The 17,661-nt window shown below is 36.9% G+C and overlaps 1 protein-coding gene across 50 annotated transcripts in view; it reads right to left on the bottom strand.

The window, feature by feature from the left end:
* Window positions 1–17,661, bottom strand: part of TTN (titin) — a 276,641-nt gene that overhangs the window by 143,446 nt on the left and 115,534 nt on the right. For 45 of the 50 annotated variants that reach the window (XM_045163719.1, XM_045163748.1, XM_045163734.1 and 42 more), the window contains 30 exons: window positions 17,401–17,484; window positions 15,078–15,161; window positions 14,773–14,853; window positions 14,547–14,627; window positions 14,293–14,376; window positions 13,943–14,044; window positions 13,412–13,513; window positions 11,502–11,582; window positions 11,243–11,311; window positions 10,930–11,013; window positions 10,690–10,773; window positions 10,040–10,123; window positions 9,734–9,817; window positions 8,914–8,994; window positions 8,402–8,617; window positions 7,408–7,485; window positions 7,127–7,201; window positions 6,827–6,919; window positions 5,973–6,050; window positions 5,620–5,775; window positions 5,327–5,410; window positions 4,877–4,954; window positions 4,264–4,368; window positions 3,924–4,007; window positions 3,399–3,482; window positions 2,797–3,204; window positions 2,384–2,467; window positions 1,229–1,303; window positions 984–1,067; window positions 368–442 (listed from right to left, as the gene is read on the bottom strand). In XM_045163719.1, coding sequence (XP_045019654.1) covers window positions 368–442; window positions 984–1,067; window positions 1,229–1,303; window positions 2,384–2,467; window positions 2,797–3,204; window positions 3,399–3,482; window positions 3,924–4,007; window positions 4,264–4,368; window positions 4,877–4,954; window positions 5,327–5,410; window positions 5,620–5,775; window positions 5,973–6,050; window positions 6,827–6,919; window positions 7,127–7,201; window positions 7,408–7,485; window positions 8,402–8,617; window positions 8,914–8,994; window positions 9,734–9,817; window positions 10,040–10,123; window positions 10,690–10,773; window positions 10,930–11,013; window positions 11,243–11,311; window positions 11,502–11,582; window positions 13,412–13,513; window positions 13,943–14,044; window positions 14,293–14,376; window positions 14,547–14,627; window positions 14,773–14,853; window positions 15,078–15,161; window positions 17,401–17,484 — 3,042 coding nt within the window. The remainder of the gene's footprint in view (window positions 1–367; window positions 443–983; window positions 1,068–1,228; window positions 1,304–2,383; window positions 2,468–2,796; window positions 3,205–3,398; window positions 3,483–3,923; window positions 4,008–4,263; window positions 4,369–4,876; window positions 4,955–5,326; window positions 5,411–5,619; window positions 5,776–5,972; window positions 6,051–6,826; window positions 6,920–7,126; window positions 7,202–7,407; window positions 7,486–8,401; window positions 8,618–8,913; window positions 8,995–9,733; window positions 9,818–10,039; window positions 10,124–10,689; window positions 10,774–10,929; window positions 11,014–11,242; window positions 11,312–11,501; window positions 11,583–13,411; window positions 13,514–13,942; window positions 14,045–14,292; window positions 14,377–14,546; window positions 14,628–14,772; window positions 14,854–15,077; window positions 15,162–17,400; window positions 17,485–17,661) is intronic. The other 5 variants (XM_045163736.1, XM_045163732.1, XM_045163741.1 and 2 more) reach the window with 5 other exon arrangements.

Genomic DNA, 17,661 nt, shown 5'->3' with positions numbered 1-17,661 from the left:
TTAGGAGTCAAAGTCAGACTTTCTGTACCAGTTACTCAGGTTTAACTAAGCACTCTTCTTGGAGAAGCTAATCCCACAATTACCAACCAAGTCATATGATGAAAAGCTTCCCATGGCAAACACAGTTTCCCTTCAAAGATTCTCGTTAAAGTAAAACAAACAAACAAACAACAATCACACATGTAAGAAAAGAGATTCAAATGGTTTTGTTTTGCCTATCCAATTTCTACTAGGTAAAGAATATTTCCTGGTAGAGTCTGAATATGTTTATTTTCTGGAGTGAAGTATGCATATACCTCTTGAAAATATTAGACAAAATAAGATAGTAATGCTTTTGAAAATGCTGTTTTCTTAAAAAGTCATCTACCTTCAACTGGTGGAACTTCCTCTTCTTCAGGGACAATGATTCGTTTTTCTTCCACCTTCTTAGGCACCTCAGGAACTTAAAAGATATTGATTGTTTTAGGCACTTAAAATGCAAGAACCGGGAGGAGCACATAAAGACCCAAGTTCCCCATTTTTCAACACAAGATAACTAATAACAGAATACACATGCACCAGATGAAACACTGACATTTCACAGCATCGTTAATGAGACAAAAATCAAAGATTGGTGGTTCAAGATAAACACCATTCTATCTTTTACTGCTGGAACCCCTACTTTATTAGGAAGAGCAATGGGTACTTCAGGGACTGGTTTCTTGGTTATCTCAGGCTCTTTAAAGATATATAAGTTTAGTATTTTTATTTTTATTTTATTTTATTTTTTTACAAACAACATACATGGACAGATCAACATAAAATACGGAAACAGAGTAGAAGAACTGACATAGAACAAATATGGGTGCAGCAGAGCTTCAAGTGATGGCTACAGAACAGAGCGCACAGTGCAAACGCTTATGTGGAACATCCATCCCTACGTGAAGAGCATCACAGTTCCACAGTGGAGGGGAGCAAACACACCCCTGTTGGCAGTGATGTACCTTTGGCAGGAGGAGGCACTGCTTTCTTAAGACCGGGTGGAGGCACCTTCTTTTCTGGTTCAGGTTTCTTAGGCACCACAGGCACTTCAAAGATATTATTTTGTAAGTTCAGTTTCATGAACACAGAGACAACAGACACCACAATATTGTAAGTTATGTTAACCAGTACTGGGAAATGGGCCATTCTGGCATTTACAGGTGAAGAAAGAAATGGCAGTGTCTAATTTGCTTGGGAAGAGCAGTACCTTTGGCAGGAGGAACCTCCTCTTTCTTGGGAATGATCACTTTCTTCTCTGGCACTTTCTTCTTAACCTCAGGCACTTTAAAGACATCATTTAATGATAAGAATTTATTGTAAAGGACAAAAAAGAGAGAACACAAGAAGTTCACACAGAGAGAGACTAACATGCAACAGTCACTCAGGACAGGGATGTAGTGTAAGTCGGGAGCCCAAAGGTAAGGATAGAATTAGGTGTCTTAGAGGAAGGGATCAGCAACCTATTTGAATACCAGAGGATAGACGCTATCATTTCATCCACTTAAATGTCACTAGAAATTTATTAAATCATTATCTATAAAATATTTCTAAATTCTAACAATCCAATAAAGGATCAGCTTTACTGTTTTGTTGGTTATAAGACTATTTAACCTAGTGGAAAGGTCATGCTTATTTTAAGTAGTAATGTCATAAATTTTGCAGAAAATATTGAGCTTTAAGGCATAAATATATATTGTCCCACACTATGCACTGATTGAATATGATAAATCCGGATACTATTTATTCAATCATAGAGTCCATCTATATACCATACTTTCTTTTATCCTCACAATAATATCTGAGCCCACTAGGACTGATACTAAGTTTCCTCACTTTTTAGGCTTAGATCAGTTAAAGGACTTGCTCAGGCTAACACAGCAAGACACATATTCAAGGCTAAAATCAAAACCTGCTGGGCTACCATTTATATGTATGTATCAGAAGACATATGCTATTAATCAGTGTTTTCACAAATGCATTAATCTTTTATCTTTTCATCTTGATGTTCTAAAGATACTTTATATAAATGATTGAAGGATGATGTTTAGGAAGATTAGTTCATCACATTTTTCAGGTGCTGTTTGCATTGATAATTTGGCCTTGTAAAATATCTATATGGAAAGTATGATGTTTAATAAAATTATAGGGAATTGGGTAGAACTTTGGGGGAAATTTTAACACTTCTCTTCATCTTTGTTCCTGAATACTGCTTTATAGCCAATGAAAAGTGGATACTAGAGTTCTTGAACATTTTCAGCAGTTAATGTGACTAGTTTATAAAGTTTTCTAAATCCCAGTTCTGCTATAATTTTCCTGGTGAAACTATGGATGAAGAATGTGTATGTACTTGGGGGAGGTGTACCTTTAGGCGGTGGAGGTTCCACTTTTTTAGGAGCTGGAACAGGGACTTTCTTCTCTGGTACCGGTTTCTTTGGCACTTCAGGCACTTTAAAACATTCATTTTAAAACATTAAAAAATCACATGTACAGTACTGGATATGCAACGAAAAGACACATGAGAATAGGACCACAAACAGCGAAATAACATTCTATGCCATGGAATCTGAAAAGACATTCAGATTACTTACAATAAACAGACACATAAGACAGACACCAAACAGTAAGAGCACACATGTCTGGACTGTTCTCTAAGATTTAGATGGTAGGAAACACAACGAGTATAGCATCACAGATAAAATTAGAGATGAACAACAGGATGGAAAGACAGAATTCAACACAAAAGAGGTCTGAGGACTTCAAAAAGAGCTGCTATACCTCGTGCAGGTACTGGCACTTTAGGCTTAATTTCTGGAAGAACTTTTTCTTTTTCGGGTACCACTTCTTCCTCAGGTACAAATTCTTCCTCCTCAGGAAGAACTTCCTCTTCCTCAGGAAGAACTTCCTCTTCCTCAGGAGGAACTTTCTCTTCTTCAGGAGGAACTTCCTCTTCTTCAGGAGGAACTTCCTCTTCCTCTGGGAGAACCTCCTCCTCCTCCCCTTCTAGAGGAACTTCTTCCTCGGGTGAAATTTCCTCTTCCTCTGGCAGAACTTCTTCCTCGAGGATAACTTCTTCCTCATGGATAAATTCCTCTTCAACAACAATTTCTTCTTTATGTTCAACTTTCTCTTCCCGGAGGAGAGCTACAGGAATTGGAACTGGAACTGGCTCACGTTTCTTTGGCACTTTAAAGATATTTGTCAATTGGACAAGCATCACTTTTATGTACAATATTCAAAACAGTGGGACAACATGAAAAGCTAATATTCTGTAGTCAAAAAGCATCAACTGTTACCCACATAAGTCACTATAATTAGCGAGGCTGTAGAATGCCAGTTAGTTAGCCTTTTTGTTTTGGGTTTGTTAGAGATTAATGTACCTTTGGGTGGGGGAGGCTCCACTTTTTTCCAAATAGGTGTTGGCTTCTTTTCTTCTGGGAGGACCTTTTTGGGCACCTCTGGCACTTTAAAGATATTATTTTTCTTTAAGAATGTGTTCATTTACGTGACTTAGAGCAACGGACATAAAAAAGAATCACGAAATATCTGACTTAAATATTTCTAACAAGACAGACAATTGTTTAAACCACATAATGTTATGGGAGAATTTATATATGAATATATATAAATGTTGGGCTTCCCCAGTGGCTCATGGTGAAGAATTCGCCTGCAATGCAGGATACTTGGGTTCGATCTCTGGATTGGGAAGATTCCATGGAGGAGGGCACAACAACCCACTCCAGTATTCTTGCCAGGAGAATCCCCATGGACAGAGGAGCCTGGCAGGCTTCAGTCTTTGGGGTCGCAAAGAGTCAGACATACCTAAAGTGACTGAGCATGCATATGTAAATGTAAGTTTTTTTTTTTTTCCCATGGACTTTAGTTTACATGGTGAAGTGATGTACCTTTTGCTGGTGGAGCCTCTACTTTCTTAGGAGCAGGAACCGGCACCTTCTTCTCAGGCACAGGTTTCTTAGGCACTTCCGGCACTTTAAGAAATAATCAGAGAAACAGTTTATCCAACCTAGAACTTTGAAACCAAGCATAGTCTCAAAAAGATTATGACAAGGTCATAAGAGTATGACCACATTGTTTCAGGAAGCATTTTACTTTTAAAATAAAATCTTTTCTTTTCCATGAAGGAATACTAAAGCATTGCATCTCCAAGTAACACAGAGTTTAAGTATTTACTCATATGCAAATTTTAAGTGTAAAAAATGTTTATGACATTGTAAGTTCATGTACCTTTGGCAGGTGGAGCTTCCACCTTTTTGGGAACTGGTACTGGCACTTTCTCCTCTGGTACTGGCACTTTCTCCTCTGGTACAGGTTTCTTGGGTACTTCAGGAACTTTAAAGACATAAAATTGGGTTATTGTCACATTTTTCACCCATAGGTAAGAATTTAGCAATTTCAGGCCTATTGAAGTATCACAGATATTTGAACAACTTCACTTAAAGATTGAAAATAATAATTATAATAGCCACAAAACAAAGGCCTGGAAATGCACAAAAATTAAGATAAAGAACACTGAATAAACGCAGACTGCTATTAAAGACAACACACAATGTCTGGTAAATGATGATTTTGCCCATCTTCATATTACAATAAAAATTTATTTTATTCTAAGAACTTGACACTAAAGAGGAGGAGTCAAACATCAATCACCAGTATGCTTTGATGGTAAAATTCAGAGATGAATACACAATAAACTGCTCCAGTTACCAGCTGGGAGGTCTTTGTCTTGGCATTAATACTGTTAATATCATTATGGGGTAAGAACAGATGTGGCTCACCAAGTGATACTACATGGGTAAATTATCACATTATTCCACTGATGTATTACAAAGAGATGTACCTTTAGCTGGTGGAGCCTTCTCTTTCTTAGGAATGGGCACAGGAACCTTCTCCTCAGGCTTCTTGGGAATCTCAGGCACTTTAAAGATATTGTTTATTGATAAGTTCTTGCTACCAGTAACAACATATCCACGCAAAGGACAGGAAACAAACAACAGGACAGTTTCAAACAACAGATAGTAACAACTCAAAAGTTTTGAACTCAGAAGATGGCTATTTAGATGCAGATTAAACTGGTAAAGAATCCGCCTGCAATGTGGGAGACTAGGGTTCGATTCCTGGGTTGGGAAGATCCCCTGGAGGAAGGAACAGCAACCCACTACAGTATTCTTGCCTGGAGAATTCCATGGACAGAGGAGCCTGGCGGGCTACAGGCCACTGGGTTACAAAGAGTTGAACATGACCGAGCAACTAAGTTTTTTATACACTCATGATATGAGTGGTGGTGTACCTTTTGCTGGTGGGGCTTCCTTCTTTTTGGGAACAGGAACAGGTTTCTTCTCTTCTGGGACAGGTTTCTTGGGTACCTCAGGCACTTTAAAGATATTATGAAGAATTTTGGAAATGTTGCAGAAAAAGATATAAAATGTGAAAAGCAACTGCAGAAATCATGCTTTAGCCCCTATGAGTGTCTTTTCCTAATAACAAGCAGAATTGGTCACTGGTGCTAATATACCCCAGACTTTAACCAAACTGGACACTAAAGATGTTGCTGCTTATCCCTTGGTAGGAGATGTAATCTACCTTTGACTGGTACCACTTCTTCTTCAGTTATGATTTCCTCTTCTTCATGAATGTACTCTTCCTCTTCTTCTTCTTCATAATATTCCTCCTCATGGGTTACAACTTCCTCTTCAAAGGCAATCTCTTCTGGTTCTTCTCTTTTAGGTACTTCAGGCACTTTAAAGACATTATTTTTAGGTTGGATATTTTTCCAATTACTTGATAAAATGAAGATACATTAGGAACATGGCCATTTGTAATAGAAGAAGGAATAGGCTTCATCTTTCCCACAGAAGAACTTTACACATAGAACTGAACATGAATTTCATACCAAAAAAGACAAACGACACATTAAGAAGAGTACGTATAGGTACCTCTAACAGGTGCTGCTGCTTCTTTTTTAGGAACAGGTACTTTTTCTTCTGTGACAACCCTCTTGGGCTTCATGGGCACTTGAAACAGTAAGTATAAGGAAATTTTATTTTCAGAAACAGGTCACCCAATTAATGCTTGCTCTATTGTACTTTAAGGACATAAAATGATTTTTCCAGTGTTTCTCCTATAGTAGATATATAGTAGTATATATATTGTTCAACTAAAGACACTTTATATTTTCCATGGAACAGATTCTGAACCTCACTGGAATAAAAACATACAAAAGTACTCAAGGAGGTCTGGGGAAACCCCAAGATTGTGAAGTAGTGCTTAGTGTCTGATATCTCTTCTTGTATGAAACATCCTGTACCAAAAAGCTAAATTTACTTCTGGGTAAGTATACTGTCTGAAATTGCAGAGGAGCTACTTAGTAAAAAGCAGGGGGAAATGGTTAGATACTGAGTTAACTCTTTCTTCAATCTTCAAAATGACTTTAGGGTCAACAAACAGATTTTAAACGGTGGTGTATATTGTTATATCATTACACCAATTTAGATAAGTCAGGAATGTGCCAAATGGTCACTGATTTTAAATCCAAACATTGTATTTTATATTCATTGTAGCTGTCTGTTAGGACAGCCATTGCATAAGGAGTTACGGATATATTCTACGATAACTTTTCCTTTTAAGATAACATTATCTTTTTATTCTGTATTTATAGATTTTTCTATCCAATATCCATCTAACAATTAATGTAAAAGATACAAAACAGTGAGGGAAAAAAGCAAAACATAGCTGCTTAAGTTTTAAGAGAGACATTATAAAAGGCCACAGTTGAGGAAGGAAATTATACCTTTAGCAGCTGGTTCAGTCACCTGCTCTTTTTCACGTTTGATAACTGAAATTTGTATTTTTTCCTCAACAACTTTCTTTGCTTCTTCACGTGCTTTAAAGATATTAATTATTAAAGACCATTAAAACCAACCCACATGAATATCATGTAAATAAAAATTTACGAAACATAGAGAAAGGTAAGAATCAGCACCAAACAATACATTCAGTAAAAACAAAGAACATCAGACAAGGTAGTAAGACACGTTTATAGGATGTAAGTGACAAAGATGTTTCTGGTAGTCATCATGCTGCCATGTACCTTTGGGAGGTGGAGGTTTGAGTTTCTTAGGAATGGGCACTGGCACTTTCTCTTCAGGGATCACTTTCTTTGGCACTTTAAAATATCAACATTAACAGATTTAAAAACCTGATCCAGACTTCTTAAGAGCAGTAAGAAAAACAATGAAGAAATACGACGTACAACATAGGGATCCCACACACACACACGGTTGGCACGCTGCCACGTCAACATGGATTTGTAGCTGGACAGACATGTGAGAACCACAGGTCTCACCACTAATAATGTTTTTCTCACTCTACCTTTAGCTGGTGGGGCCTTTGGTTTTGTGGGAACTGGTTCTTCCTGGATAGGCTTTACTGGGACGGGCTTCTCGGGTTCTTTAAAAAATATATACAGGGTATTTAATGTTAGACATTTTTATGTTAGGACATAAAAAAATGATATTTCTTCAATGGACACAAAGGATTAAAATAATATATCTTATCTACAGCATAGCCATAGCCTTGAGAGGTGAGTAAGAATTAGAGGTTCAAGTAGAATAAGGTATAAAAGACTTAAACAAGCTTTTATTGCTATTTCTTCCTTGCTAATTTACCTCAACTAGGTAACTGTGACTCTTTTACATATTATCATTTCACTTGAGGTAGACAACATCATGGTTAAACTCCTCTCCATATAATATTTGTTTTTAATTCTATTTGTAAAACTACATAGAACATTCTCAAAGTGAGGCTATGAAACACCAAAAATTGAATAAATGAAATAATATTGATGCATTCTGAAATCCAATAGAATCTTATTCCTACAAATTTGACCTGTACAATGATAAAACACAATTGCTTGTGTTGGACTTTCCTGTCTTTATTTTTGAAGGAATCTTTGTTATGCTTAGTGAGGGGAACTCCAAGGGTAGGATGTTTTCTCAATAGGCTATCCTGTTTGTTAATAACAAGCTTCAGGATGAGAGAAGTTCAGAAAGTTTTGGTCATTGGAATGATCAAGGGCACTTACAGACAGACTCAGCCTTTTGGAGAAAGAAATTTAGTTTCATTTGTTTGATATTTGTAAAAGTAAAAAGGGGAGGGGAAACAGATTATGCCCAGAACCAAACTCTAACAGTAACTTTACAGTTTATAGAGAATTTTGTTTTCCTAAAAGTTATGCAAGAAAGAAAATTCTGAGTTTCCCAAACAAAGTTCTTTTCAAATTTCTTTGGGTATTCAAAATTTTATCCTGACCTAATGTCATTTGCATATATTTAATGTGGTATCAGGTATAGAGTTCTGCTCATACCTGTGACATACTCTTCATGTTCTTTATACTCTTCATAATGTTCGAATTCACGTTCCTCATACTCTTCATACTGATCATATTCTTCTGTTGGTTCATACTCCTCAAATTCTTTATAATCATATTCTTCATATTCCTCATATTCTTCTTCCCGTTCTACTGAAACAGTTTCTTCCTCTTTGGCGTAAACCCATTCTTTCTCTGCTGTTACAGTAACTTCTGGAACAATATTGACAACAGTAGCCTTTTACTTGAAGCCCATGGGACCATAGTGACAATGTCTGTGATTTCATTTCCTGGTAATGGTCTCATGCACTAGTTATAGGAGACCTTGACTGTCCTTCACTGGCCAAGGTATTACAGAGTGTACAGTTGCTATTTACAAATTCAAATGTTAGATTCCCTGCCTTTAGTCAACAATAAGCCAGAAGGATGAGACTCAAATTAGAAACTAACAGGCAAAGAGCTGTATAGGTTCGTGCTTCATTTTATTATTTAGTCAAAGCACAATATACCTTTAGCAGCCGGAGGCTCTCTTTTTGCAACTTCAATGGATACCTTTTCTTCTTTAACAGCTTTTTTCCTGAGTTCAGTCACTTTAAAAAGAGTAATTATTGAAAGTGAATCGCAAGATTCAAAATAATGTGTGTTAAGAGAACCTGTGTGTGCACAAATCCAAAGACAAAGATAACCATAACCATGTTCCTTGCTTAAGTGTTTCATTTAAGTGGTAAGAAAGCTCAATGGCCTCAGAAATAAACATGGTCTAACATATATATAAATGCTTTTTTCTAAGCTACTTAATACTTAAAAGACATTGAATAACTTTAGGAAGATCAAGTAGTAATTATAAGAGAACTAAAAAAGATAACTGGACAGCATAAACAATGACTATCAAACAACCATTAGACAGAAACTTATGTTACATGAATAGTTTCTTCATTTTAATTCTGAGGTATTTCCATAACTTCTACCACCACAATGTAGAAGATTAAGGATTTAAAAATTTTTAAATTTCATCCAAGGTTGCCACACAAAACAAGCATTTCAGCAAAGGAAATCAGTATATAGACAAAAAAACATTAAAAGACAAGTACATTTTAAGGGAAAGTATCTACACGTTTGGGTGAGGTTTCATTTTTTGTTTTTTTGAGAAGAGAGAGATTTGAGTACATTTTCTGGATTCAGAAATGTTTAGTTTTGAGATGATATGGAGTAGCATATGTATATTAATTACTTTGTAATACATAAATTATTTTGTCTAAGGATCTCAATTCCACTAGATGAGTTACAATACTTATAAGCTTATTTTGATTTTTGTAAAAGTTGGTGTACCTTTTGCTGGTGGCTCCTCCTCTTTTCTAGGCTTGAGTTTTGGAAATTTCTCTTCTGGAACAGCTCTCTTGGGTTCCTCAGGCACTTTAAAGACAGATTTCACTTTAAAGAATTGTTTTCCTCATTCAAATCACAAAATGGTAGTTGTGTAACAGCAACTCAAACATCAAAGACTTGACATTTTCATTATTTCAAACAGAAAACAATGATAACAATGACAACAAAAAACCAACACCCATAACTAGTGTATTTGGTAAAGAGAAGAGGGTAAGCAGAACATTCTGGGTATCAAAAGGCCCCATGTACCTTTTGGTCTTGGAGGCTCCACTTTTTTAGTAACAGCAACATGAACTTTTTCTTCCTGGGTAATTTGCATGTGCCTCTCAGTCACTTGAAAGATAATTTTAGGATTATGGAGTTGTATTACTTAAAGTGGAATTTTAAAAAGTGTATTAAGTATATTCAGTTCAGTTCAGTCACTCAGTCACGTCTGACTCTTTGCGACCCCATGGACTACAGGTCTCCCTGTCCCATCACCAACTCCCAGAGTTTACTCAAATTCATGTCCATTCATTCATTCAGTGATGCCATCCAACCATCTCATCCTCTGTCGTCCCCTTCTCCTCCCGCCTTTAATCTTTCCCAGCACCAGGGTCTTTTCAAATGCATCAGTTCTTTGCATCAGGTGGCCAAAGTATTGGAGTTTCAGCTTCAGCATCACTTATATTAAGTATATTTGCCAGAGGCTTATGTGATTTTAGAATACAATTTTACAAGGTACACACAAATAAGCTTCACAACAAGTGAGTAATAATCGACCAAAGACAAGGCAATAATACATCACTGGGGCCAACATACACCAATAACCTCCATATAGAAGGAGAGACCGAAGGACAGACGCGAGAAGACGAAAGACAGGACATGTCTCCAGTTGCCGTGCTGGGGGCTTCGTTTACCTTTGGTGGGAGGAGGTTCTTCTATCTTAGCTACTTTGGGAGGAGCCCTTTTTTCAGGAACTGGTTTCTTTGGTTCTTCTGGCACTTAAAAGACATTGCACGACACGGTCAGACACAAGTGTGAAAAACACTAAACACAGGCACACTTATTTCTTGTTAATGTCATAAAAATTTGAAGAATGTATCAGTTTAAGATTGAAACACAGGCATTACTTAAGAATAAAGGAAAACCCAATATACCTTTGGTGGGCGGCACCTTTTCCTTTTCGGGAACTGCAGCAGGAATTTTCTTTTCTGGCACAATTTTCTTCGGTGCTTCAGGAACTTTAGAAATACGAGGTTTAAGAATATTAGTCTGCATTGCAGAAGAAGTGCCATTCTTTTGGGGCAAAGAGCTCACTTTATGAAAGATCACACATTTACACAAACATTAATGACTACAGTCAGTTAAAATGTTTACACATAAGTTGGCAAAACTGAGGCAGTTACTCAAACTAAAAGCATTACAGCTATGAAGACAAATGGGTCCCATTTCTTAGAGACAGAATTGTACCTTTAGCTGGTGGAGGCTCCTCTACTTTAGCAGGAATTTTCGGTTTGGGTATGATTTTCTTCTCAGGCACTTGAAAAGATTATAAAATATATTTATAGAAATGTCCAGGTTTATTTTTAATAAAAATTTAAGGAATTTTTAAATTAAACATATTTACTGATGTTTGCAATACAGGCAATGAATTAACTCTAAGAGAACATTTAGAATGGGACAAGTCCAACACAGACAAGGGCTAGAGTTAATCTAAGAGTTGGTCTACCTTCGGCTGGTTCAGCTTCCACTTCCTCAGAAATAAAGGGCGCCTCTTCTTCTACAATGTATTCCTCAGGCTCCTCCATCACTTTAAAGATATCAATTTTAAAGAAGATAAGCCTGTAGTGTTTTTCATGTTCAAATTTAGCTGTACTTTATTAAGTATAAAGCTGTACTTTATAAAGCTGTACTTTATAAAGAATAAGTGAAACAGTGAAAGTTTAACACTTGCCAAATCCCTGGTTGTTCTCATTTATAATACCCAAAGAAGAAGACTTTAATCAAAGCATATGCCTTAATAAAGAGTACAGAAACTGTTTCAGTAACTTAATTTTACAGTGTATCATAAAGATAACAATGCTTGTATTCACAGGAAGAACAGGACAAGCACAAGACATAAGAACAATTCTAGTGGCTAAATTAACAAGAACACAGGAATTTGAAGACAAGTATTAAAAATACGATGACACTAGATTTGAAGGCACAGGGCAGAAATATACACTTGAAGAATTGTAAGTAGGTTTATAAGAAAGAAAAGACCTGTATTACATAGGAAAAACCTGCTGAGAACTTGGAATCAGAACTCCCCACTGCCCCAGTTTTACAAGAGTAGGGATGGTGAACAAGGTTAACAGTCTTCCTGTGGTTTTTGAGTCTGTGTGTCTAAGGTTAATTACAGAATAGAGAGATCTAGTTATGAACATTAGGAGTAAACTGAACAGGCTGCCTATCTTTCCCCTAAATCTTTTGGACTTAATGAAAGCATAAGAATATCCTGTGGTGTCTTTCCTTTTAATTAGTCTATAGTACTAAAAGAAATTTATAATGCATACTGTCAAAGGCTGAAATTAGATTCATGCAATGAGAACTTTCCTTGTGTACATGTTAAGCTTTCCCAAGCATTTCTACAAGGGATGGGGCCCTTGGGATCCATCAGATTTCTGACTTGTGCCTGATGTCTCGGCCTTTCCCAGGAAGCACAAAAGAACTGGAGGGCTTCCTCCAGGGAGTCGTCTTCTCTGTTCTAAGGTTTTCCATCAAGATTGCACATCTGGATTTCACATGGTGTCTCCTTCCAAGTGGGGAAGAGGCAGGACCCCTTTGATTAGCTAGAGACATATATTTCAAGGGCATCTGACTGTACAGTTCTATTCACCGTTTTATTAGGAAGACAGTACATTTATTAAGAAACTTACTGATTAATCTTTAAAGCAGAGGTATATTAAAATTTTCTTAGTAAACTTCTTTCAGATATACTGCTTTAGCCACAATGCTGAACTTTAGCAGCAAACCTAGGGCTGTCTTAATTCATTAAAAAGGTTGAAATAAAGCTTGTTGCTCAGTCCTTAAACCATAGAGAACTAACATTATAGGCACGCAAACATCTGAATAACAGGCTGGTCTAATAAAAGATATTTCACGATTGCTCTCTCCATACATGGATCACTGGAAAGGCCTAAGTGCTCAGTGCTTCACTCTCAAACCTGGCCAATAAGGTCATCTAATTCCTTGTTCATTTAAAATATGTGAGTTAGGCCACATTATTGAGTTGTGCTATCAACACTGTTTTGTGTTGCCTATGTTTTAGACATTAGTCTACATTCAGCTCACCATACTGAAACCAAGTCCCATCTACTGAAAGGGTAACTGTATATGAAGATACCTGGACCTTTAGTTACCTGTTTAAATATGAAGCCCTGTCTCCTACATAGCCAAGTTAAGAGGGGGTAGACAATAAATACACTGGATGTTTAGCTAATGCTTCTGAATCTTGCGGTTTGATCAAAAGGCACATCAAATAAGGCCAGTAGATGTTCACTGAATTTGTATCACTTTCATTAATCTGAGTACATAATCTGTGAAGGAAAACAGTTTATCAAGACTCCAGGTCACCACTAGCTTATTTGCATTGTTTACCTTCATATTCTGTAACCTCCACTTCCTCCTCCTCTCTTTCCTCTTCTCTATAAACTGAAACGGATACTCTTTCCTCTTCTTCTGAATAACGCCATTCCTTCTCTGCAGATATTTTAAAAGATGAGATTTAATTTAAATTCCACCCGAAGAGTCCGTTGAAGTTCTGATAATAACCACGTGTTCCCTACGGGTGGATGATGTTCTTCTATCTGCTTAGGGGTGGAGCTCCATAGGACTTCCTCATTGCAACAAGGAGAGAGCTGGTTTCAGAAGAGGGGATAGTAGAGCCCACGACCGAGAAGAATACTCAACTTATGCCCAAGTGTGGCCCCATTCACGTTTATCCCACATTCACCATCCCATTCACTCTCTTAAAATGATTCAGGATCAATGCAGACACAAAACAGTCTCAGAGGCTACAATAGACAGACAATACTCAGGACAACTTCTAAAGTAAACGATGTGGCAAGAAGAAAAGACTTGCAGGGAACACACGCAAACTCATTTCTCCCCTCACGCCTGATTATATACCTTCGTGCCGCATGACCTCCACTCTCTGAGGAACTGTGACGGATAGTTTTTCTTCGGCAGCAAATCTTTTTTCTTCCATGACCATTTTCTTAGAAACTTCGGCTTTAAGAAAGCATTGAAATTAAAGCTTAAAAAGCAAGAGTCTTAATCAAGAGTCTCCCTAAAGTTAGGGGAAGATTTGCCCAGTATACCACTCTCCCTAACAAAGTCGGAAACAAGTTACATATCACAAGTATATGCACACAGAAATTCTATCTGAAGAGAGACAAGGGGTCAGTACAAGAAGACATCAGGTAGGAAAAAGAATTCACTGGCTCAAAGATTTTTGTCAGACATGAAACAAATCCTACCTCGAGGAGGAGGGGCTTTCTTAGCGACTGGAACTGGCACGGGAACTTTCTCCTCCGGGACAGGTTTCTTAGGCACAGCTGGTACTTTAAAAACATGGTCCACTTTCAGAACTTGAGTGTTATTTCACTGAAGCTCAACACCAAACATAGATACACACTCACGATCCACACATATCACAGAACTAACAAAATCATCATTTGCCTTGGAACATAAAATGGTAAAGATGGTTCTTGGAGAGAGAGAGAGACAATACCTTTTGGTGGTGGAACTTCTTCCTCTTTCCGAGGGACAGGTCTTTTTTCTTCGGGAAGTTTCTTCTTTGGTATTTCTGGCACTTAAAGGATAGTATTTGATTTTAAAATTCTCAGAAAGGCAAAGAAAATGAGCAACATAGAACTGGCAGGCCCACTAAAGAAGACATGCAACTAAAGAAGCCTGAAGACAAGACACGTTTCTTTCATGGAGACGGGATGGGGTACCTGCTGGTGGCGGAGACTCCTCTCTTTCAGTGACAACGGTTATTTTTTCTTCTGTGACAACCCTCTTCTGTACTTCAGGAACTTGAAAAGACATTAATTTTTAGAGTTGCCTTTTGTATTTTCCAAAGTAGCTCATGCACAGTTATTTTGTAAGAAACTAGGCAGGTAGACAGACAATGTTGTTGAATTCTTACACCATAAAACATTCATTTTTAATTAAACTAAATGAACAGATAATTAAACACAAAAATGGTTTATACTCAAGACATAAAGATAGGGCTTCCTTACTAAGCAAGTCACTGTACCTTTAGCTGGTGGAGCTTCCTTCTTCTTTGCAATGGGAACAGGAACCTTTTCTTCAGGAACAGGTTTTTTGGGCACCTCTGGAACTTAAAGGTGTTAAAATACAATGTTAGTTCAGATATATATCACTTTCACGAATGGATATAAGCACGAACACAAATCTTTATGTAGTTCATTAATGCTGTTATAGATTTTTTTATGTATAGGCAAAATAATGCAAAAAATTAAAATACAGTGTTCTAAAGGCCACGATACAGTGTTCTAAAGGCTATGGTAAATGTCTTATGTGATATTACAGAGACATTTAGGCAACTAAAAAGGAGAGTTATATACACAGAAATATGTATATGCAATTTATTCTTTATATATTGGTATACTTTTGATAAAAAATCAGTAATTACAAAAACAATATAGAGTATGGATACAATATACAGAAAAATCTCTTTATGCTTTGTATTGAGAACTGGAATCTGTAACAACATATATATTTTGGGTATATTTTACCCAAGACTATCTTAGACTTGGAGAAGGGCATGGCAACCCACTCCAGCATTCTTGCCTGGAGAATTCCACGGACAGAGGAGCCTGGCAGGTTACAGTCCATGGGGTTGCAGAGTCAGACACAAATGAGTGACTAACATTTTCACATCTTAGACCAATAAGTCATTAGAATGGTTGTATATATATCGTTATTAATTTTTTCTATTTCTTTTCTGGGTTTTTTTTTTTTTTAATTTGCTTGTGCACCTGTAGTCTTCACAAAACTCAGGAAACACTCTTGTGCTAGGCTAGTCCTCTCAATATGACATTGAAGTGTTCATTTGGTTTAAAAAAATAAAGACTATAAAGAAACAAACATACTAACTTGAAAAGATACATGCACCTCAATGTTTATAGCAGAATTATTTATAATGCTAAGATAGCGAAACAATTTAAGTGCCCATCTATAGATGAATGAATAAAGATGTGGTATATTTTTACAATGGAATGCTACTCAGCCATAAAAGAAAGAATGAAATGTTGCCATTTAAAACGGTGGATGAACTTGGAGGGTATTATGCCAAATGAAATGTCAGAGAGCAATGAGTACTGTATGATATCACTTATATGTAGAATCTAAAAAACAAAATAGTGAACACAGCAAAAAAGAAACAGACTCACAGATATAGAGAACAAGTTAGTGGTCACCGGTGGGGCGAGGGAAGAAGGCAGGGGCAATATGGGGGTAGGGATTAAGAGATACAGACTATTATATATAAAATAAGCTACGAGGATACAGTGCACAACCCAGGGAATACAGCCAATATTCCATAACAATTATAAATGGAGTATAACCTTTAAGAATTATACCACTTTACAGTACACCTGAAAGTTATATAGTATTGTGCATCAACTCTACTTCAATTAAAAAAAAAAAGAATACCTCTCCTCCCCCTAGGATGCTGAAACAGCCAAGAGTTTGAGAAACAGAGAAGCAGACTTGATCCAGGAAGAAAATGGAAAATTGAGAAATCAGGCAAAAGAGAACACTACATAAAATGTATGAGCCTGCTTTCTTCCAAGCTGGATGATACTGGATCTCTATAACTGACCAGATGTGTGCAGTTTTGTTGCTTCATCACCTCCATAAAATAGTGTCTATCACTAAAACCCCCAACACCAACCAAATCCAAAATCAAAGCCAGAATTAACACATTTGAATCCAAACACACCTGTATGCAAGATCCCTTCACTAATTAGATAATTGCAACATTTGTGGCAAGTGCCTATGCTCAATTAATGTCTAGAGAAATATAGTGAAAGTAACTGTCCAAAGTTGATGCTTCCAATTATTTACGAGTAGGCCTTATTGACTTTTCAGAAGAGTGGCTGTTACCAGTAACACAGCAACATCTTTACCTAGTTAACATTCAGTTCTACCAAACTCCCTCCTATTAATCTTTATCTTGTCATAACTCATGAAAGTGTTTTGTTTTTTTTTTTTTTAATTAAGAAATGGTCACATAGTTGAGGAGTGAAAGAGCTTTTCCTAGAAACATGCCCTGTAGAAAATGAATTTCACAAATACTTTTTCTTTCTCTAAGGGAAGATGTTAAAAATTTAAGACAGCAGTTTGATATAGTTACTTTTTAAAAGTGACTTCTGTCGTTCAGTATCATAAATAATGTATATGTCAAGAGTAGAGCCCCAAAGCTGACAAACAAACGAAAAACACTAGGGACATAAAAGACACCAGAGAGACAGCAAAGTAAGTGCGAAAACTGTGTAAAATGAAGCACTGGCATTTGGAGCAAAGGGGCAGCCCGTGATCAGGTCTGGCTGTACCTTTTGGGGGAGCAGCAGGCTCCTTCTTGGGCACGGGAACTGGCTTTTTCTCCTCTGGCACAGGTTTCTTGGGAACTTCAGGAACTTTAAAGACACCATTGTTGAAACAATATTGAGAACTCTAGTCTCCTTCTGAGACACTCAAGACTACGTTAAATCATAAATCCTCAGTAAGAGTGAAAGAATTTAGGAAGTAATTTAATTCTCTCTACCTGTGATGAAAATACATGCTAAGTACAATACCGTAGAGACGTTACATAT

Source organism: Bubalus bubalis, chromosome 2 (genome assembly GCF_019923935.1).
Source record: "Bubalus bubalis isolate 160015118507 breed Murrah chromosome 2, NDDB_SH_1, whole genome shotgun sequence".
In the NCBI taxonomy this organism is placed as follows: Eukaryota; Metazoa; Chordata; class Mammalia; order Artiodactyla; family Bovidae; genus Bubalus; species Bubalus bubalis.
This window is presented reverse-complemented; position numbering and strand designations above follow the sequence as displayed.